Here is a 22,162-nt window from a genome sequence, read left to right as displayed (position 1 = left end):
ATCCTTCCTTTATATCATCAATCATCATAAAAGAAACATTCGAGACACACATTTTTCTGAATCCTTATGTTTACATTAAGGCACTTGTTTATTTATTTCGATTTCATTGGATTGAACAAACAACAATGAACAGACCGGGTTACGTATTGGGTGAATAAATTAGCACTGGATAAACCCCACATTCTTACTTACAAGCACTCGATCACTAAAACTGCTACATTCCACGTTACATATACTTTTACTCTTTTTTTAGAACATTCCACTCTTGCAGAATACAATCTGTCAGCAATCCATACATTTCCATGATTGTTATTATTGTTAACAGTATTATTATTAATATTAATCTTCATTATTATTATAACTCATGTGCATATTTTAATCGACCAGCGCACTTGTGTTGACTGATTCACAATTCTTCCTCTCTCCTAACAATATTCTTCTTACACGTTAACATTACTTTTACGCCCCCCGCATCACTGTATAAGGTTCACAAAAGTTTACTTAATTAATGTCAATATATTGCCAAAAATTTGATATATATTTCACTCGGTCCTTACAAATAAGCAACGTTTAGCAATCTTGGATTCATTGAACATGTTAATTTGGCATTTAATATGAAAAACTTTAGTTTAAGACCTAACCCTCTTAAATGATGATTATTATTATGTATGGGTGGCATTATTATTTCGTGAGCATGACTGTATATATTTCGTACGTAATATGTGTATACTACGCACGTGAGGAAACAGTTATCGGTTTGCCTGATTGCATTATGCATGTAATAATAATTGTAGTCTTTAGTAGAATTTTAATAATTACAAGTTTTTTTTGCAGGTAATATAAGTATGTAGTTGTGGTACGCTAAGGTAAAGCTTATTATGGTTCACAAGCACCTATTTGGTTTGTGGAAAATAGTATCGTGGTATGGTCCAGAACTTATATAATAATACTATAGTTAGATCCATATAGTATTTTAGCTTATAAATATGTATAAGTTCAAGGAGAAAGGAAAACAATTACAAAAAACAACAAAATACTTTTACTGGGAAATTAAATTAGTTTCTAAATAGGGATTCCTATATTTTATGACATTAAATCATTAAGTTTTACCATCATGACTAAAATAGGTTTCATAACTTAAGTACCTATATGTAACTTATAGCTTTGTAAATATGTAGTGTAATTTCCCGAGGAAGCAGATCTAATTGTTCACTTCAAATATTTTTTAATGCACGAGTGCATTTTATAAAAAAACAATAAGTGGTAAATATGGCAGAGGTTTGAATGAACAAATGAATGGGTGGTACGACGACGACGACGATGACGACGTAGTAATAATAATGATGGTAGTAATAGTTGTCGCAGTATCAAAACCGAAAATCTCTAAACATCGACTTTGAATGGAGAACCTGTACACAAAAGAATACATAAGTTGCATCCTTATGAATAATGTGTTCACTCTTGTGAGTTGATTAATAAGTATGTATTTCAGAAACCTGGAATATGCTCATCTCCCCATTTGCATATGATAAGGTATTCTCCTCGATCTCTCACGGTGTAGTTAACTTGATAGTTGTTGTGTCCCAAGTGTTTAATGAAAACTTCCTCGCACGGACCCTTCGGACCGTAAACTCCCACGTAAACTATGTTGTTTCCTAAAGTTCAAAATAAGCATTGTTCTCAATACCTTATAGTTTACGATGCATGAAATTGACTAGTATATCATGTATAACATACCTGCATCCGTAGCATTAATTGTAAATTGATTTTGCTTCTGCATGAATGCCTTTTTAAGGCCCATTCCCTTGCAGGTGACTTTGGACGCATCGGATTTAAAGAGTGGCAATACGGGTCCCTTGCTGTGATATTTTGATACCTTTTGCACCGTTTCAACCACCACTGATGACGTCTCTTGAGCTCCACGTTCTGCTAGGTCATCTCCGCTGCAAATTACTTTGAATGGACTCCCAACGATCTGTCAAGAGAGGGATATATGTTGATTACTTGATTATTAATCTTTTAGGTATGCTCACGCGTTTAAAAAAATCTTACATGGTATCCATTATATTTGACGCTGATGTAATAATCTCCGGGTACCAATGGGGTGTATCGGACCTAGAATTATCACATAATTAATATAATTTCACAACTGAATTAAAGGACATGTTTGTAAAAAAAATTGCATGTGAATCGCACAACTTACCTTATACCCTTCTTCTACTTCGGTGCAATCCATTGACACCTTGGATGGACCTATATTTACAGTAAAAACAATTGTATATGTTTTCTTCCTTTCAGAATAAAAAGTTGCATGACATTTAATTAAAATATTATAAATTAACCATCGATGGTAACTGCCAAATGTCCAGCCCCTGCATTACAAGTGTCAACAATAAAATCCGTCTTTTGTCCAGTTTTCACATCCATGAGTCCTTTGCCATGAGCATTGACGGCAGCCGGGTCAGCGTCATCTTTCCCAACCTAGCAAAGACGGAATTGAGACAAATCCATTAGGCAAAACTTGCATCCCAAAAGCACAACAAATGAGCCTCATTATTCGAAACAGATTGTTTACCTTGACTCGGAAAGGAGAGCCGGTGATGTGAACCCCGTTAAATTTAACGTGGATATTGTGGATTCCATTTTCTTTAGGGACGTATCGAATACTGTAAACGTCATCCTCCACCCAGGCGATGAAACAGTCATCCTCCACTCCGGATGGAGAGATCAACTTGGCATCCAAATTTCCAGTAGCTCCATTCTTCCGGACCATAAATTGAGCCGGTTTTCCAGGTTGGACAGCCCCTCCGATTAGTTGGAAGACCTCAACCTTTCGAGCGTCTGCCACTGATGGAGAAATGTACACTTTGTATGGAGAATCTGGAATATGCTGGTCATTAAATTTGATCCCAACGCGATATTCACCTGCAACATTATTTCAAACATTTTATACAGATTTTACACGCAATATTTCTCCTAAAGAAATTATGACCTTAAATGATTGCACAAGTTTCTGATTGGTGGCTTAATATAAGTATTTGCCGAGTGATTATGACCACTCTGCTGATTATGAATTCGCATGTATGTAACAGCATATGCAAAATTTATCTACACAATATCAAAATTGGCTCGAAGCCAGAAACTGTCCGCAGAAATAAACACACACTTCAACATTCTGCATCATATTCCTAGTCTAATTTTAGTTCCCACATTTATGACGTTTGAAGCTAATGTAATTTTAAGAATCATCATGCGGCTTTTATAAAGCAAGTACATTAGTTTCCTATGAAAATTAAAAAAAAACGAAATAAAAAAACGGTTCCTAAAAATAATGATATAATAAATGTAGATACCAAGAAATTATGTAATTTACACTACAGAGCTACATTGCACTTGACCTCGTTCTTCTATTTCACCAGGTCCAGGATCATCAAGGTCAGCCTTTGCGGGGGTGTTGCACAACGTGATTTCTTGACATGACCTAAACACTTTGGCCATCACAAATAACAACTAATGTTCTGTAACACAGGGTCACTTGGGGCTAAAATAACTTTGAAAACTTATCCTTCACCTTGTGCACCAAAGCCGTTTCATAGACTGAGCAAATTTCATGTAATCATCCCCGTTATATGTTTGCACTTGACAGAAGAATATGGAAGCAGTTTGTCTACTCAGCTAACTCAGGTTTCAATATAATTTCAAACTTAGGTAAAAACATCCCCACAAGCAAATATCGCTATTCTATTGGAGCGTGGGCGTGTGGAACTGCATTTCGATAGCCATTTACTATGATCGATGAATTATTATTGTGACTTATTCTGATTAAGCTTTCGACTCAAGCTGTTATTAAGTTTGCATGTATATTTATATCAATCAGTCAGAAGTATGCTACAAACAGGTAACTGACTTGTACGTCGATATTAATACGATTCTCGGTATATATATGTAGTATTTACAGGGCTTTCTAATTATCCACTTTTCTAATTAATTAGCAATTAGTAATTAGTTCCGAAAATTTTGATCTAATTAATTGTTTAATTAGTAATTACTTCTGAACCAGCAAACTAATTAATTTTTAATTAGCTAATTAATTACTTCTAATTACTAAATAATTAAGATCCCATACCCTTTTTATGAATTAATTTCACAACATTTCAGCATGGCTAATGCCTCGAATAAGTCGTCTTTCGGCGAATGTAAAATGTTGAATTATTTTAAAATTTAAAACAAATTACGCACTACCTTAAGATGGCTGTGGAAATTAGAGCTGACCTTAGTTGTACCGGTAATCGCTTTATTTGGACAAGATTTACGAGCAGTCGTTACTTTGTCGCTGTCAACTTTTTTAAAAGTATACCATCCATTCAAATTATCAAACAAGTTTTTGAGGTTCTATGCAAGGGAGTCCATTATATTCAAGGATATATCAAAAATATATTGCTATCTCGTTGTTTTAATACAAAGGTTTAAAGTTGTAAATACAAGTGTAAAAAACGCCAAGAAGTTGATAAAACACGTATGGTATACATATTTGCTGCCGACAAAAAATTTTTTTAAAGGCTAAACGAGAAATGTGCATTAAAAACTTAATTTTGTTTAGAAAAAACAAATTAATTAGTAATTGGTTTGTTGATCATTTTAATTAATTAGTAATTTTAATTAGGTAGTATTCTACTAATTAACTTTAATTAGTAATTAGTAATTAGACAGACATTGCTATTTAATTAGCTAATTAATTAGATTGACTAATTAATTAGAAAGCCCTGAGTATTTATATATAGATAGTCAATAGCTTTTGATTCTTTGTGCACTAATTAACGACAGTGTGGAAGAGAATGAAATTTCAAAATCTCAAATTCGTATAGTTTTGAATACATTAGTTTTCGTCTTTCTGAATCAGATTGTGAATCCCTTAAATTTATATTTTGAGGTGATGCGAAAACACGCTTTCATTAATTCGAGTCGTGCATTTAAACGACTGAGTGAATATGCATTGTCTAAATGCATCTCAACACAATTGACTCGCTTTCCACTCTGCTTCTCACACTTTCACTTTGGGTTGAAATGTCATGCTTTTCGTCCTTTGTGAATAATAAATAATGGGACTTGCCCTACACTGATACACGACGATGCTAATCGCTTTTCATGTGCAAGATTAGTGGGATGAAGTTTGAACATTGTTTGGTCTTTTGATTGCAAGAAGAATATCTAAATATGTACAAGGATGACTACTGAGAAATGGGGAAGCGGGGAAAATGAGACAATTTCATACCAGGCTCGGTGACGACATAGCTGACATAACAAGATCCGTCTTTTCGGTCCTTGAAGTCGATCTCAGCTTTGCTCGGGCCCTCGACTGAGATTGCAAGCGACCCGGCACCTGCTTCTCGGGTCCAGATGTTGAACTCGCAGGGCTGCCCTTGTTCGCCACGCTCCAAACCTGGACCGCCAGCGTGGACACGATGTGCTCCACCATCTCGAAGGGCTCCAACCGTAAACTGAAAGGGGGATCCGGGAATATGCATGTCCTTGTAACGGACAGATACCGTGTGCACACCCAGCTCCTTGGGGACGAAGTGAACGGCATAAAGACCGTCTTCAACCTCGTTAATTGCAGCATCCTCCGTTACACCACCCGGACTTGTGACGGTTGCCGAGAGATCCAGTGGTAATATTCCTACACGAAGGGTATTTTGATTAGCATACTGAATTTGTTTGCTTATGCATCAGAATTCTTAGTAATGAGTAATATGATATCTTATCGCACCTGGCATTTTGAATGTTAAACGACATTCTGATCCAACTTCGGTTAGTGGAACTGCTTCGCGTTGTCTTTGAATTCGTTCTCGTTGACGGTTTGAGCCTTCGCCGCTGACTTTCACGGTGAAAGGACTTCCTTCAACCTATTAAAACATTGAGATGTATTTATTTCCTGCATAATTGCGACATTTAGATTTACTGATTTAGAAAATTCGCAAAATACACAACAGTTTCTTACATGATGATCAGCAAATTTCAAATTGACAATATAGTATCCAGGTTCTGTTGGAGTATAAGAAATATCCAGCGTCCCGTCATCCTTATCCTGGCATTTGATCTCTGCTTTACTCGGCCCTTCAATTGAGAGGGACAAACCACCATAGCCAGCATTCCTGGTGTCCACATTGAACGTGTTGTCTGCATGAGTTGAGCCCTCCTTTAAAGCAGTTCCCGAAGTTTTGACTTTTTTGGCGTCGCCCACTTCCCTTTCTCCAACTTGAATTTTGAATGGTGAGTTGGCAATGTGCGTCCCCATCCTTTTCACTGAGACCAGATGTTCTCCAATTTCACGCGGAGTGAAAGAAATTCCTGAGTTTATGAAAACGGGTGAATAAACAAATATTTATACGTTATCTGCACATAATTATATGCAAATATGACAATGGTGATGAGGATGACTAAAAAAAATTACCAATATTTCCGCTGGGTAAACGCTTGAGAAAACAGGGTTCTTCCAGCCCACTGGGGGCACAGATGGATGCGTTGAGTGCACGCAAGTCAGCATCTGTCACTTTACCTGAATTGATATAACAAAAATATGACTAGTTTGATATGTACAGTTTTAAAGTGGATTTTTAAGTTGCCAGCTTGCTTACCTGGAAACGTTACTTCGCTGCAGGATCCGACGGAAATCTGGTTTCTCTTTCGACCTTCACCTATTATAAACACAACAGTGTTTTCAACTTAACTGCTCATGAAAAAAAACTGTGCATGTTTCACGTACCAGTTATCTTGGCAGTGAATGGGCTCCCCTTGATCTACGTATGAAGAAGGAATACATTACAGAACTGTTTTATAATATTTTACTTTTAGAACTGCGTAAGACTTACATTTTTATCCCCAAACTTAACCGAAATTTTATATTCTCCAGGGGCAGTAGGCAAATAGGAAACGGAAACTGTGCCATCCTTGTTATCATGGCAGCTAATTTCAGCCTTGCTTGGACCCTCCACAGCAAGCGATAATCCCCCTGCGACACAATATCACCACTTCAAGTCTATACTGCTTTCACCTCTCTCACAACGAGACACAGGATGCAATCAATCTTCGTACCTGCCCCAGCTCCTTTTGTCGAAATAGTAAAATTGCACGGCTCTCCACTCACACCGTGGGTCAACCCAGATCCATACGCGGTCACAAATCCACTAGAAATTGTGTCCACGTGAAACTTGAATGGAGACCCTGTTATGCGTTCAAATAAAATATCGATTTTTGAAATTGACATATGATTAGATAATAATTTTTTTCCATTGCTTCTCTCACCTTGGACGTGTTCCCCGTTGTATTTCACATGAAGCTCGTGCAATCCTTCTTCTCGAGGATCGTATCGAATACTTACTGTCCCGTCTCGATTGTCCTCAATCATCGGCTTGTCAACTGTTCCACTCGGCATTTTGATTTCGGCTGAAATATGAAAAAATATAATAGAAATTTAAAATCTACAAATTTCTTAACCAAATTTAACAACCTTGACTCGTCCGGATAAAATAGCAAGAAACCACTGCATTAACTACATCAATTCTATTATTGATCCTAAACAAGCGTCCCTTCCCTTTACAAGGCAAACTTATGGATGATGATTTTAACAAGCACACAGTCTTTTCTGCTTTATTTACTTCGCTAAAAAATATTTCCTTGAGCTGTCGACAATACCAAAAGTTACTGATTTCCGTCACAGTAAAATTCGAACGATCAAAGAAAATTGGTGAAAGTGGGACTGGATCATTCCAAATATATGAGAAACTGGTCATTTTGTTCGTCTTTCTGCGAAATCTTGGTCTTGGTGTAATAAACTAAACTACAATATGAACATGTCGCCTGTTTTATGCAAACTATTTTGAGAATTTCCATTGAAACAGAAGTCTTCATTTTACATGGATCTGCTCAGAAATACATAAACCCTTACATACATATTTCACGACGCCACGTGTACAATTACATATGTAATATTATCTACACACTGTGGTGTGTGGTGACCAGATTCTAAGACAGGGTGTATGGTCTGGTGGTCCAGTTGTTGATAAAATCATACATAATGTCGACTTATATATATGTGCATATTTCTCTTCCAATGGGTGTGTGTGTGCGTTACGTGGCATCGTTGGTTTGGGGAAAATACATGATTTAGATCTGATGCCAGAATGAAAAATGTCGTAGTTGTAGTACACACAGTGCCAAGAAAGAGATATTTCAGATTAAACTGCGCATAGCCGATGACAATCCTTAAGAAAATTAATGTTCCGCTAGTTAACCCTAATTTTTTTAAAGTTTCACATAATCCATCTCCTTCTGTATTTATGTAAATAGATGTGCCCCTGTCGCGTTATTCACTTTGGATGATTCCTTAAATGACATGATTCGTACACACAATACGCACCGTTTTGCATTTATAGACATAAAACTTTTCAGTTCTTACCTACGACGTGTCCTCCAGTGGTTGGTAATGGAATATTATGAAGTTCAACGGGTCGATAGGTCGTGGTAGTTGTGGTGGTGCTTCTTTGCGTGGTTGTGGTTGTCGTCGTTTGTTGGGTGAGGTTGGTCGCGTGCGGGGTGGCGTTGTACCGTTCCACTCGTTCCTTTTTCACGAAACCGTCTGTATCTGCCTGAATCATTCCAAAAATATTGCAAAAATTAAAAACTTGCAGACATGATACCACTTCACAGACTTCCAATTACAACCTGTGGAGACCATGGCGGCCAATCGAACCGAAATCCCTTCAAATGACCGTCACTCGGCCATGGAAAAGTCGGCCCTACTTTATCTGCCGGCATGAAAGTTACTCTTCGGCTGTACAATTTGGCCATTGTTTATGTAATTTTAAACAAAAATTCCTGGTATTATGAATTCATGGAACGCATGGATTCCAATTATTTATTTATTTACTGCTATGATTGTTTATGTTTTTAAATTAGTCGATGCTAGCAAAGTTACAGTGAACATTCTGAACAAAACGAGTCTTGTTGAATAACAAATTGAGGCAATTAATTCTCTGGTCCGTAGGTTAGTTTTGCAATCATGATGACATCACATTAACTAATCAGATAATTGGTCGCTTGCTGTCACTAAAAACCAAACCGTGAATGAAGGCCCTTGCTCAAGTTTAAGGCCAGAGCACAGTGAGATATGAGGAGGAATGTGAGCAAATAATGATATGTATTTCGAGCCACACCGTAGTTTAACCTATTACAAAACTTATCAAAATACAATGGATGATTAGCGTGTCAGAGGAACCATGCACATCAGTCATTTAATTTCCTAGTGGAGTCCATGAGCACAAATTCTTGCGCATAGCAAGTACTTATGTCTAAATAACATCGTTCTACTATTTACTCACGTACTCGCATGTAGTAATAAACGTTATATTGTCATGAATGAAATTGAAACCCCGTTCTCTATGCATATATGATAAGCAATGATGCAGTGCTTGGTCACATTATGGTTTAATTTTATGTGTACTTATTTAAAAATAGTGACTTTTCTTATCTCCAAGCCATTCTGTAATCTGAGTAATGCTTTGCAAATAGCAATTAACGCGTTGGAACTTTTAAATGGCATTCTGTGGTGACAAATGTAGTCAAACACTAATTAGTCAAGAATAGTCAACAAATGGAATGGAAAGTGTGCCTTGTTTCGACAAAGTTTGCATTTTTTTAACATCCTGAAGATTAACATTCCGTATTCAATCTATGCCATCTTGGAAACCTTGGTCTTCTAGCGTTTATTTACATCAGTACTTACCACCACAACTCGTAAAACATTCCATTCCAGCATTCATAGTGTCTTTTTATCTCATCAAATGGATCAATTTTACCAAGAATGCGAATAATGTGGATTACATTCCGTCTCTAATCCACTCTTGTGGCTGCTAAAATTGTTTACTCGGAGATAAGTGGAAGCCTGGCATTTGCCATGTTGTGTTTTTTCGTGTCAAACACAATCTTAATCAACGGGATCTCTTTTGATGTGCATTATTGTGGAGAAAGTAGGGCTTGCTTTATATACACATTACATAATTCGGCTATTTTTTAAAAGCCAGTACCCAAAATCCTTCAATATGTAGCTATACTTTAGCAGCACTTTGGCAGTTTATGATGGAGTGCGTATTATGTAATTTCATGGAAAAAATCTGCCTACAGCTTTTACAGGAGTTTTTAAGAGATGAAGATGAGGGATGCTTCACGAGCAACTTTGGTCTTGACCTATGGCGGATGGCATGTGTGCAATTTATCAAAACGAAATGACGTACCGTCACAGTCGACTGGTCGGCAAAATTAATCTCTGTAATACTTGCTGATATTACTAAAATGTCCTGATCACCGAATATGACAACTTCCGATTACACTGAGTCAGTTGAATGAAAATAACGCATGAAAAGAAGATCACACACGAACCTCCACCAAATTGAGACCTGTGAAAACTACTACGTTTCTCAACGCAAGAGGTCAAACACTTTATACACTTTTTACCTACTTTCTTACTTCTTTCTACTGGGAAGCGACTGAGAAGTGAAACTGAACTTGTTTCACCGATTCCACTGATCGAGTTTCTAATATGGCATCCAGATCCAGGGATCGAATTGGTTGACAACGCTTTAATGTTTCATTTTGTTATTGCTTCTAGTCCACGCTACATAAATATATCCGGCAATAGAACCCTGATATCAACCGATGTACGTGTCTCTTGAGACACATATACTTCACGGAAGCCATTACCTCAAAGTAAACTGCAAAACATTCAGCAGTATATTTTGTGCTTTTGTGTGTGAAGAAGCGTGAAGCGTTTTTCAGACAACGTAATATGTTTATTCATTTGTCTCCAAAGTGATGTGTACATTATCATGTAACGATTCAGAAAGCAGTCATGATTAGTCATGATATTCTGCTCCATATGATATCAATAATATTGAATTCAGCCACGCGGAAACTATTCCCAAATTTACAGTAAGTGTGTATAAGTACATACTTTGTACCCCATTTTTCTGAAAACCTTTGTGATTAAGATATACAGACAGAGAGACAAGGTATTACACTCAGGCAACAAGATATGCTTTACTCTGATCCCATAAAATCAGCGTATCCTCAATCTTCTGTACGAACCCTTCTTTGAAATCATCCAATATTCCTTATCACATCGCTCGACGGAAACCAAACCATATTCCCGAATTCTTATATCATCGCGGTTCAGCATCATTTTTTAGTTTACGAAAAGCCAAAAATAAAGAGCTCACATGAATATTGTCGCCACTTATTCCAGGATTTTACTACATACGTACAACCTGATATGAACACCATCACTTCCGCCGGTTCCTGTGTCTCATTATTTTCACAGTCCCATTATAATGCACCTACGCATATGCAAATTCCGACTAAAAATAATACGGTGGTTAAATTTGCACAGACTACTTAATAGGTTATAAAGCTGTTGAGATATGTGTACAATTTTCCCTCTAACTTCTAACCTCTTCGTGATTTTGTTTCTTTTCTCCGACAATTTAACGAAATCACAACAACATTTCTCTTCTTTTTCATGCGGAATCATTTCGGTATTTCTCTTTGTTACATGTCTCCTCTCCTCCTGTCGGTTCGGTCTGTTTAACTTTTAATGATGATGTCATTTGATTTAAATAAATGCTTTCCAAATATTTAAATTAACCCAGACACAATAAATTAGGAGAAAATCAGTGTAATTTTATTCCAAGTAATGGTCAATGACACCAGAATTTGTGGGCTCGTCTCGTCCCTCAATAAAATTATTTTTTCGTGCTCATCAATTTGTGACACCATTAATTGAAGAGGCCAATGGAGCAATCTAAGAAAAAACCTGTCGACAGAATAAGCATTGTGGAGAGACATTGGCCAAACCCCGACTGCTGGTTATTCGATCCACCCACCATTTAAAAAAAACTAGAAAGTTCTCCTCACTTTTCTTCTCGACTACTTTTTGTTATAAAATTCAGTAGGTGCTCATGGGACAACTGGATACACGACATTATGGGTTTGTGAGACTCCTAAATAAATTCGGGTTCATTCCATCGTCAAGAGTTAAATTTTAAACTTAAACCGTCCTATTAAATTTGTAGGATGTGGAAAGATGGTCCAATTTTAGCTTATGCTTGCCTACGGATACATAGATCCGCCCACTTGGTTTCAATAAATTTTCGTGAAAAAAAGGACGCCACCGTTGAATGGTGTTGTGCCGTGTGCTGTATGTAACCACGAAGAACAGTGATTCGACTTGAAGCAATAAAGTAAAGCAGAATATTGGCTACGTAATTACCGTGATATACTTAAGTACGAAAGTAGAGATAGAGACTCATTCTTTCAAACATGAGTCAGGCCAGACAAGAAATCTTAATTTGTATTTGAACATTTTTATCCTCAGAACCTTTGAACATTTTTATGTTCAAAAGCTTCGCGTTTTTTTCATAGTAAAATTCGAGGTTTTATACAACTGCCTGATTTAACGGCTATAAAACTGTTGAAAACTTCAGTCAATGGCGACACATGATGCGTCATCTATTCTGATTCACTATTTTGTCAGGAAAAACTTATTTACATTCGTACCACTAAATTGTAGTGTACTTTTTAAGTAAGGAATGAGATGACGGGTTGATGCAAACAATTTTTGTCATAATTGGAATGCCGAAGGAAAAAAATTGATAAACAAAAATTTGACTTACTGTAAACGTATAAAATCCATCGGGAACTGGCTGACCACCAAATTTGATACTAAGGGTATATTCTCCAATGTCTTTGACCATATAATAAATAGAAAATGTGCCATCATGGTTGTCGTCCACCTCGATATCCACATCGCTATAAATATATCACAAGCAACAGGATAAGTAAGTAGCTACGATTTATATGCATACATAAGATTTTAGGGAAATGAGCAGTCGTGTGTAAATTCATATCTATACCTTCCGGATGTTGATCGTATTCTGCAAGTGACAGCTCCAGAACCAGCATTTTTTGCGTTGACAGTTATGCAATATTCTTCACCAATATTCAAGGCTTGATGAAGTCCTTCAGTTATTTTACATTTATCCGCCTGTTGAGGACATGTACTTAAATAAATAATGGACTAAAAAATCACAGCTTTCACTTTATACGCTATGATTAGTATTTGACAACAACTTACATGACCAGTGGCATAGGATTGGACGGGGAAGGGCGAGTGGGGAATTTCCTTTCCACCATACTTTACGTTCACTTTATACCTTCCACAATCGTCTGGAGTGTACGAGGCTTTGAATGTTCCATCTCCGTTGTTGTCGGTAATTTTAACTTTTCTTGGGTAGTTATCAGGTCCCTACATATTTTCAGTAATGGATGAACTTGGATAAACTTGAGTTAGTTTAATTTACTTAGTTCCTTAAAAAATATTTCTTACCAGCACTTGAACTTCCAAATCGCCAAAGCCAGCTTCGGTTGTATCGACGGTAAAGTCGACAGGAATTGAAGCAGGGATCCCAGTGGACGAAACTCCTTTTCCGAAAACTTTCACTTTACCAGGTTCCACTTTTGGTCGTACATTCATGTGGACAGGTCTTCAATTAAATGCAAAAGTATGTTTAAGTGTCCACTTTAGGAAAGAGTTACTCGACTAAAGATTGCGAATACTCACGTGTTTGGGATGTCTTTTCCATTCCATTTTACAGTGGCCACAATGGGGGTTCCTTCTTTGGGTGGTTTGTAGGTCACGTCATAAGTTCCATCTCCATTATCCCTGATTTCTGGCTTCTCTTTAGAACCTGTATAGAAATGCGTAGGAATAATTAATAATCATTGTATTATTGCATTGTTATTATTGCAGATAGACGATTACGGAAATTTGAAATTTGAATGAGCCTAGTTTTCAATCTGCTTTCAACAAGGCTTGTAATTCTTAAAAGATTTATTAGAATCCATCAATGTTGATGCAAACAGAATCTATTGCCCTCGAGTCACTAATTCCTCTACTGGTGTGACATTTTAAATTAATATACATGTCATCGATGAATAGTATTGAGAATAGTTAATCAACTTAGAGGTGATGTTGTTCCAATTTCTTACCCACAATATCCACAGATAAGGGTGCATGACCAGCTTTGGAAGCGTCGATTTTGAAGGTTTGTGGTATTCCTTCTCTCACATTTTTGGGATCAAGACCTGGACCATACGCTCGTACATTCGTGGTATCCACCGTGTAGTCAACAGGTACTTTGAAAGGCGACCCTTCACATGTCAAAACAATTAGTAAGATCATGAATGACATGTTAAATGAGTATATTTTTCTTACCAGGAATATCTTTATCAGCAAATTTGATGCTAATGTCGTAATCTCCAGGTTCCGTTGGGACATACTAGAAATTGAAATAAGAATCTGATTAGAGTCGCTTTTCAAATGATCATCACTACAAAAGCAGAGCTAAGAAAGCTCTTACCTCAACAGTGCAAGATCCATCGCGATTATCTTTGCAGGTCATTTTAGCTTCTGATGGACCTGAATTGAGAAAATAAGACTCATTTTTAGTACTCATTTTTGACATCCGTACCATGTTTACTTACCTTCAATTGCTAGCCCAAGGCCCCCAGTTCCGGCTCCTACAAGAGATTCATAATTAGAGCATTATACTAATTATTTAATGAACGTATGTATGTATGTTACCTTTTGTCTCTATCGTAAAGATGTTGGGTTTCTGAAATGGAGAATTGACATGTGCATTATAACTGGTTCCAAATACTTCCAAAACATTCATTGTATGCATGCAAAGCTATGTACACGTTGACTGCTCAATTTGATTGTTCTCCTACTCGTCATTCGTAGAAATGTCATACGTATCATACGTAACGTATGCATTTCAAGTGATGGTGAGTGGAAATCAAGCAAACAATGATCCAGTCCCCTCCAATCACTATTCATCACAATCAATATGTGCTATTCATTAAAGTTATTATCAACAAACCTTCACAACGCCACGCTCTAAACCAGGTCCAAAGGCTTTGACCTTGTTAGGATCACAACCTCTTCTCACATTCACAGCGAAAGGACTTCCGGGAATGGGAACTCTAAAAAAACAGCTTTTGGTAATAAACACTAATAAACAGACACATGAATATAAACAAGAAAAATTTCTTACCCTGATAGTTTCCAAAATAATCGTCATCATAAAAGAATAACAACAAATGAATCAGATTTTAGATCTCCCAATAATTTTAGGTGAGAATTATTTCGTAGAGTTTCATACCGTCATATAAAATGTCAATGAGATGGGTTCCCTCTTCGAAAGGGGTGTAAGAACTATTTGCAAATAATTATATCCCAATTATATTTAATTTCTACTGCTCTAATTTCTGAATAAAAATGCTTACATGCGGTAAGTCCCGTCGGACATGGGCGTGATGTAATTGTCCGTCTTGGCTCCTGATGGGTTGGTGATTGAGCATGTTACTTTCCCACGAGGGTTTGTGCTGGACAAGGTTCTCGTGTCGACAACAAAGTCAGTCGGGGAGTCAGCGAATACACCTGAAAATTATGGCATATGAATTATGTCGGTACACTTTAAAGTGAAACAACAAGTTTAAAATGATGCTGTTACTTAAAATTCCACTCTCACTTCATACAGTTACACGTAATACCAATAATTTTATATCGAGGATTTGCATTTTATAAAAATTAAGCTTTTAGTATGACACTGAAACTCGTTATTATTTGAGAAATCCGACAAAACATGCGTTATTCCACTCCACATACCCACACAACACCGTGTGTACCGTGTGGCATAATTCCATTTCCGGACACTCTAATATTGTTGAGGTCAGCCTCTGGAGAGATGAGAGCTTGGAACGGAGAGCCCGGAATATGTTCGTCGTTGAAGGTAATGTTGATTGAGTAGTCGCCCATTTCCGTGGGGAGATAGGCGACGGAGCAAGTCCCGTCTCCATTATCACGACAATTGATCGCCGCCTCGCACGGACCTTCAACAGTGACTCCCAGCCCACCCTGACCTGCACCGCGAGTATCAATGGTGAACTCTGCCGGGTGGTTCACCATGCCACTCTTGAGCCCAATACCGTGAGCAATAACTCTTCCAGCGTCACTTTCATGGGTGCACATGAGGCGGTGCGGTGTCCCACGAACGGGCTCACCGCCAAAGGAAATGCTGAGAAGATATTCCCCCAAGTGAGTTGGAGTGAAGTTGACAAGAAAGCCGTCTGCACTGGGAATGACGTGAGCTTGAACTTTGGTCCCCGAAGGGGTCGTGATTGACACGGAAATATCCGCTTTTCCAGCCCCCTTCGTGATCACTTTAAACTGCTGAAGACTGTTGATTGGAGCGACTGCATGGAACACGACCAGTTATTTTAGACAGAAAATGAGTCGTGTTGTTTAGAAACTTTTTTATCCCCATAACCTTGGCCCGCAATAATTCTAATATGTGCATGCATATCAGTTTCATCATACATATCTGCACCCGCCGCCACACATTCCTCGGCTAAAATGTCTATTTTTATACCTTTGAATCCCTAATGACAGTACGACATATATAAGTAAATATCAGAGCTTTATAAACTCGGTCGTTCTGCGTAAGATCTCAATAACTTTTGCCATTAACGCAATAGCGTTTCAATTACAGATGAAAAATAGTGAGAAAAAGCTTACTTGGTTCCAACCCATCCACTTTTACTTTGGAAACGTCAACGTGAGGTTGAACCGGAACACGGAAGGGACTTGAAGGTACTTCTTGGCCAGCATACTTGACACTTACCTAGATTAAGTGTCAGAAAGAGTTTGTAAAGTTAAATAATCGGTAAATTATGCGGCCACGTGTATGCCGTAATCTCTGCATGATGATGTCCACATATGTATAAAATAGACCTACTTTATAATTTCCAGGGGTTGGTGGGGCATAATCTACCTGCAGAAAATACATGAAAGAACAATTACATTTTTCATCATTTCTCAAGTGTTATAATAAATTCCCAGTAATAAATTCCCAACTGAACCTACTGAGTATGAGCCGTCGCCATTGTCGCTTAGCTCGTAAGGTACTTGGTGACCCAGTTCGTCGGCAATCGTCACTTGTAAATCGCCAGGACCTGCTTCTCTTGCATCGACGTTGAAATGTGTAGATTTCGTGGAGCTGACTCCTTTTTCCACTCCTGGACCAAATACCTGGACTTTGGATGGGTTGGTTGGTTGAGAAACGAAAACCCTGTAGGGACTATCTTGCACTGGAACACCTCCATAATTCACCTAGAATTTCGACAGTTGGGTTGAGTTCAAGGCTCCATTTTTACGTAATATCTGATTTGTTGTTTGTAATTTTTCCATTACTTGCACAGTATGCTTGGCACCTCGCTTTGGCACATAACTACAAGAGTAAACTCCTTCGCTGGTTTCTCTAACTTTTACCTCCACGGGATTATACTTGGCGTCCATGACCTGCAACCGAATCCAAATAACGATATATAGAACAAAACTTGTATTGGAGCATTTGACACAAACTGTGATTTATAGAATGACTCACAGTGACTTCAAGTGGGGCAGAACCTCCTAACCGAGTGTCCACGGTGAACTCTGCAGGCTTGTTGGTTGAACATCCAGTTGGCTCGAGGCCAGGACCATGGCACTTTACCTGCAAAGTACGAATAATAATACGAATTCGGCTACACCAACAAATAATCCCCTGCCTTCGCTCCCTCCCTCCCTCGCTCGCTCGCTAACACAATTGGAATTTACTAACACAACTCCACTTAATTGGTTTTAGATAAGCGATATCTGAATGCTGAGAAATAAATATGGTTCAACAGAAGAAGGAGAAGGAGAAAGCATGGGAAAAAAAAGTGGCAAAAAAAGAAGTAGCCTCTTCACTTACTAATTCTGGTTGGAAATCGTTTCCCTTGGGCATAATGTGAGCAATATAAGGGGATTTGGGAATGTCTTCATCCTGGAAAGAGAGAATAAGAGAGCCATTCAAGATTATAGACTCTTTAGAATCAATTTGTGTGTGTACAGACTTCTCAGGTTCAATTTGGCTTTTGTTTATAGTTTCCGAACAAATTGAATTCTTGATAAATCCGACAGAACAACAGTACAGTTTCTGATTGCAAAGCCTCATGTAACTACGGACTATATTTTAAAGTACTCGTAAAAAACGTGAAAAATAAAAAATAAAGAGATGGTTTAACTTCAGAGTATTTTAAAACGACTCAGGATATGAACTTTCAAAGTGCCAAAAATCAATTCAAAATAATTTTGCTTGAAAAACTTACGTCACACAAAATATGCACTGCATACTCCCCAGGAACCTGTAATACATTATTGTTCTTCAATTAGAGTTGGCCCAGATTCGAATTGTTACATCATGAATTGCATTAGACGGCCCCCAATCGGAGGAAACGGGATGCCGTCTATAGCCAACAAGCCACGGGAATATTAAGAAGAAGAGGAAATATAGAGAAATGCATACCGTGGGCAGATAGCGCACATCCGCTGACCCATCACCTAAATCGAAAGATCACATTTTTTATAAGAAATTCTTATGCTGCCATCCAGCCAACATAAATCTATATATTACCGTTATCGTGACAATCGATTTTGGCTTGAGAGGGCCCTTCTATACTAAAACCTAAAATCACAAAGGAAAAAAATGGTAGTTCGTCATCCACATTCTGAAACTCACTCGCTTTCTCTCTCACGTTTTCTCTCAGCTTTCTCTTCTGCTGCTTACCTAAGGCACCTGTTTCTCCATTAGTTTCTACCGTGAACAACGCAGGGTATCCGACCACTCCGCCAGACAGACCAGGTCCATAGGCTTTAATCGCTGATTCTTTATAAGGGCCAACATTCACCTCGAACGGTGATCTTGTAACTTCCTGGCCACCATAAGTTATCATTATCACGTAGCGACCCTCCTTTTTCGGATGGTACACGGCTTCGTAGACGGACCCAGACGTTTTCCGTATCGTTATAGGTTCATTTAGTCCTCCTGTGGTGGGGGACAAAATAACACTTTCCAGGTTCGCTCACCTATGTACTTTTTGCTCGTGTGCGTAAGCAGTTTGACTAGTGTGAGTTTTTACCTGGTCCGATGATTCTCACGTCTACAGTCCCTTCTCCAGCACCCTCCGTGTAAATTTTAAAATCTGCGTCATCCTTCACTCGAACACCTTTTGGTTGCAGTCCTCTGCCTGAAGCTCTCACTTTTTTGGCCTAATTAAGGAAATAACATATCACACTTTAGGCAATTAGGATGAGACGAACCTGAGTTTTTCAAATTTGGCCAGCAAAAGTGTTAATGACATAATTTTAAGGTTTGAACACTTATTTGTCAGTGTTACAAAGTGAGAAAATTTTGCTAATTAAATGTTTTTTTTTGACATCCTTATTAAATTTACGCAAAAAGGTTACTTACATCACAAACAGGAGCGACAGATACGCCGAATGGGTTTTTAGGAATTGACTGGCCGGCAAAAAAGACGTTAACGGAATGCACGCCGACTACTGAACTTGCGTATTCACAACGCCATACGTCCTGACTAAGTTGACGCAGCTTCACAGGCACCGTGTTCTTTGCACCACTTGGATCGAGAATTACAACTTCAGGAACACCTTTCCCAGCGTCTGTCAAAACATTTTGAGAGAAAGGAATAACTCAATTCTTTTTTTACCTGTTGTACCCACGGAGCGAAAGAATAACTAAGTTTGTGTCACCTTTTGTAAATACGTCAAAGTACGTCGGCCTCCCAACCACCACTCCTTCAGGCTCCAGTCCCGGACCGCTTGCAGTCACTTTGGAAGCATCTCCAGCATGCCCTTCCACTAGAACACTAAACGGCGATTTCGGAATTGGTTTACCAGCAAAAGATATGGAGACAGTGTGTGGTCCCTCGGATTTCGGGGTGTATGATATGCTGTATGTGAGATTCCTGTCGTTGTTAAATTTGATGTCCACCTTTGCCATGCAATCAGAAAGAAAAATACGTAAGCGATAGTCCTCACACGAGTTTTTTAAATCAGTTTTTTAAATCACTTACCGGTAATTTTTCTCCCCTTGGGCCGTCCACAATCACAGTCACGTCACCTTTTCCTGCAGAGAAAGTCTCCACGGTGAAATTGGCTGCTCCTCCAACCAATTGACCCGTCGGCTCTATCCCAGGCCCGTAAGCTCTTACTCTGAGAGGAGAACAATAAATTAATCAGAACAATTTCTCCAAACGAAAAGTTGGTGAAATGTGACTGCTCAGTTGAAATGTCGCACTCTCAACTGCTCAGAACTCAGAAAGACAGTAAATCAGGTAAATCAGCATGTGTGTAACGCAGCCACGGCAATTCCAGTACTAATTCGCTTTAGGTAATAAAAGTATTAATCATTCCGAAGTAGGTATAAATATCACAAGAATTATCAAAGTTTCTACTGCCTATTTTCATTTGTAATTTTCATATAAAATATGACATGAGAAATCATGCACTCTTATGTTATCAAAAATCGTTAATTTCAAAACTCAACATGTTGCTAATTTTAAATATTTATTGATCTACCAATCTCTATGCTTTATTAGGGTTTAATCGTTTTAATTCTTAAAACAAGAATAATTTGTACAAATACGACAGGCTTTTGTTGTATAGCCATTTCTAATTGTGTCCCAAAATAAGGACCCGATCATTTTTATAGACAGTCTTGTAACTCGGAAAAATTTACAAATCCGAAAATATGGGAAATGCAGACGACGAGATCAGACCTATCTAAGTATTTGCATATATTGATTACTGAAATTTATCATATTTGACAACTTCTATTTTGGACACAAATTGAAAGATTGAGTAGAAATACAGCAAACTCAGCACTTTTTACGTCTACCGAACCGACTACTTTCTACTGCATCAAACCAAACGACGAACTACGTACAATTCACTCCAAAGTTTTACCTTGGTGGTGCATCACTGATGCCGATTTAGAGAAGCATGAAAGAGAAGGAGAAAGTTTAAATAGTTTCTTAATACTTATTTTCACAAGGTGATGATGATTTCATGGATATCGTGCATACGCAAGTTTTGCAGAGAAAGTGAAAGTTTTCTCAAATTAATTTAGTTTGTAAATTTCCAGTCATTTCTATTTTGGAAATGAAGGCAATGAACGGAGATTAGTATTACCTGTTGGGGTTGGTACGTTGTCTGATTGGGGCACCAATCGTCAATTTGGCACTTGGGTATTGAGACTATCCAAAACAGATTATAAACTCAGGGCTTTGTGTAATTCCAAAACCTTGCGACACGTTTAGAGCACTTACCAAGTAAGTCATCATGGACTGTTCATCAATATTTGGATTTATCAACTCCTCTGGTCTAATGAGCTGCAGGAAACAACATTATACGCTCATATCAATCTCTTTACACACTAAAACGAAATCAGTCTGGTCATAGAAAAACGACTCCATTCCCACAACCGACGTGACTAATTAAAGAGGTCACACACCTGACGAACATTGAGCCAGTCGTCCGCCAAACCCATCGCTTCCGATGCATTTTGCAAAGCATCCTTAGGATTCCAATCGGGCCAATCCGGACATAAACCTGAGTATAAATCAAATACCTCAGAATTTATGATGACATATCTCCACAACTACAATTTAATTCCGTCCAGACGAGATGTGTGCTCATGGAAAAGGATGACATTCCAAATTAGAATGAGATTCATTTTGACCCAAATTTAGCTCAAGGATATCAAGCGAACGAATAACAATGTGCACAATAAAACAGTCAAGAATCCAGGATTTGGATTTTTGGATACTACAGACGAGCATATCTTTTCTGAGGAGCTAGCCAGGATTTCATCTCGACTTGACTGACACGCACCTCCGGGGTTTGATAACATAAAAGGAATACTAAAATCCCACAAGGGTAGTAAAATATTAGCCATATATTCTGCCCTCTTGTCATCCGTCTTGTTTTTACTGGATGAAATGGGGTGAATAAATAAATTGACGGCTGAATTTACCTGGGGCAACGGCATCCACTAAAGCTCCCACTGCTCGTCCATCGTTCCAATCCGAGGTGAAATTGTTGATTGGAAGGTCGGGAATTTTGCTTTGAACCCAGTGAAGAAGTCTGCAAATATTGGTCAAAATTAGATCA

At 38.1% G+C, this 22,162-nt stretch overlaps 1 protein-coding gene across 4 annotated transcripts in view; it reads right to left on the bottom strand.

Annotated features, from left to right (window-relative positions):
• Positions 1-51: 51 nt before the first annotated feature.
• Positions 52-22,162, bottom strand: part of LOC110851458 (filamin-A) — a 47,529-nt gene continuing 25,418 nt past the window's right edge. For 2 of the 4 annotated variants that reach the window (XM_035852554.1, XM_035852557.1), the window contains 50 exons: positions 22,026-22,135; positions 21,504-21,601; positions 21,319-21,381; positions 21,182-21,246; positions 20,957-20,971; positions 20,065-20,203; positions 19,742-19,982; positions 19,443-19,651; positions 19,111-19,240; positions 18,759-19,016; positions 18,606-18,656; positions 18,498-18,532; positions 18,301-18,336; positions 17,904-17,975; positions 17,556-17,663; positions 17,363-17,470; positions 17,036-17,281; positions 16,908-16,943; positions 16,688-16,793; positions 15,799-16,365; positions 15,397-15,550; positions 15,273-15,325; positions 14,991-15,094; positions 14,693-14,723; positions 14,593-14,628; positions 14,469-14,527; positions 14,324-14,387; positions 14,098-14,259; positions 13,670-13,796; positions 13,436-13,592; positions 13,184-13,354; positions 12,963-13,093; positions 12,723-12,858; positions 8,456-8,645; positions 7,303-7,443; positions 7,093-7,221; positions 6,870-7,009; positions 6,764-6,797; positions 6,636-6,695; positions 6,452-6,556; positions 5,999-6,348; positions 5,768-5,903; positions 5,273-5,677; positions 2,576-2,925; positions 2,343-2,481; positions 2,204-2,253; positions 2,053-2,115; positions 1,738-1,975; positions 1,497-1,655; positions 52-1,409 (listed from right to left, as the gene is read on the bottom strand). In XM_035852554.1, the coding sequence (XP_035708447.1) occupies positions 1,384-1,409; positions 1,497-1,655; positions 1,738-1,975; positions 2,053-2,115; positions 2,204-2,253; positions 2,343-2,481; positions 2,576-2,925; positions 5,273-5,677; positions 5,768-5,903; positions 5,999-6,348; positions 6,452-6,556; positions 6,636-6,695; positions 6,764-6,797; positions 6,870-7,009; positions 7,093-7,221; positions 7,303-7,443; positions 8,456-8,645; positions 12,723-12,858; positions 12,963-13,093; positions 13,184-13,354; positions 13,436-13,592; positions 13,670-13,796; positions 14,098-14,259; positions 14,324-14,387; positions 14,469-14,527; positions 14,593-14,628; positions 14,693-14,723; positions 14,991-15,094; positions 15,273-15,325; positions 15,397-15,550; positions 15,799-16,365; positions 16,688-16,793; positions 16,908-16,943; positions 17,036-17,281; positions 17,363-17,470; positions 17,556-17,663; positions 17,904-17,975; positions 18,301-18,336; positions 18,498-18,532; positions 18,606-18,656; positions 18,759-19,016; positions 19,111-19,240; positions 19,443-19,651; positions 19,742-19,982; positions 20,065-20,203; positions 20,957-20,971; positions 21,182-21,246; positions 21,319-21,381; positions 21,504-21,601; positions 22,026-22,135 (6,793 nt within the window). In that variant the 3' untranslated portion in view covers positions 52-1,383. The remainder of the gene's footprint in view (positions 1,410-1,496; positions 1,656-1,737; positions 1,976-2,052; positions 2,116-2,203; positions 2,254-2,342; positions 2,482-2,575; positions 2,926-5,272; positions 5,678-5,767; positions 5,904-5,998; positions 6,349-6,451; positions 6,557-6,635; positions 6,696-6,763; positions 6,798-6,869; positions 7,010-7,092; positions 7,222-7,302; positions 7,444-8,455; positions 8,646-12,722; positions 12,859-12,962; positions 13,094-13,183; positions 13,355-13,435; positions 13,593-13,669; positions 13,797-14,097; positions 14,260-14,323; positions 14,388-14,468; positions 14,528-14,592; positions 14,629-14,692; positions 14,724-14,990; positions 15,095-15,272; positions 15,326-15,396; positions 15,551-15,798; positions 16,366-16,687; positions 16,794-16,907; positions 16,944-17,035; positions 17,282-17,362; positions 17,471-17,555; positions 17,664-17,903; positions 17,976-18,300; positions 18,337-18,497; positions 18,533-18,605; positions 18,657-18,758; positions 19,017-19,110; positions 19,241-19,442; positions 19,652-19,741; positions 19,983-20,064; positions 20,204-20,956; positions 20,972-21,181; positions 21,247-21,318; positions 21,382-21,503; positions 21,602-22,025; positions 22,136-22,162) is intronic. The other 2 variants (XM_035852555.1, XM_035852558.1) reach the window with 2 other exon arrangements.

The sequence above is a fragment of the Folsomia candida genome, unplaced genomic scaffold (assembly GCF_002217175.1).
Source record: "Folsomia candida strain VU population unplaced genomic scaffold, ASM221717v1 Fcan01_Sc006, whole genome shotgun sequence".
In the NCBI taxonomy this organism is placed as follows: Eukaryota; Metazoa; Arthropoda; class Collembola; order Entomobryomorpha; family Isotomidae; genus Folsomia; species Folsomia candida.
The sequence above is the reverse complement of the archived record's forward strand: the minus strand, read 5'-3'. Positions and strand labels throughout refer to the sequence as shown.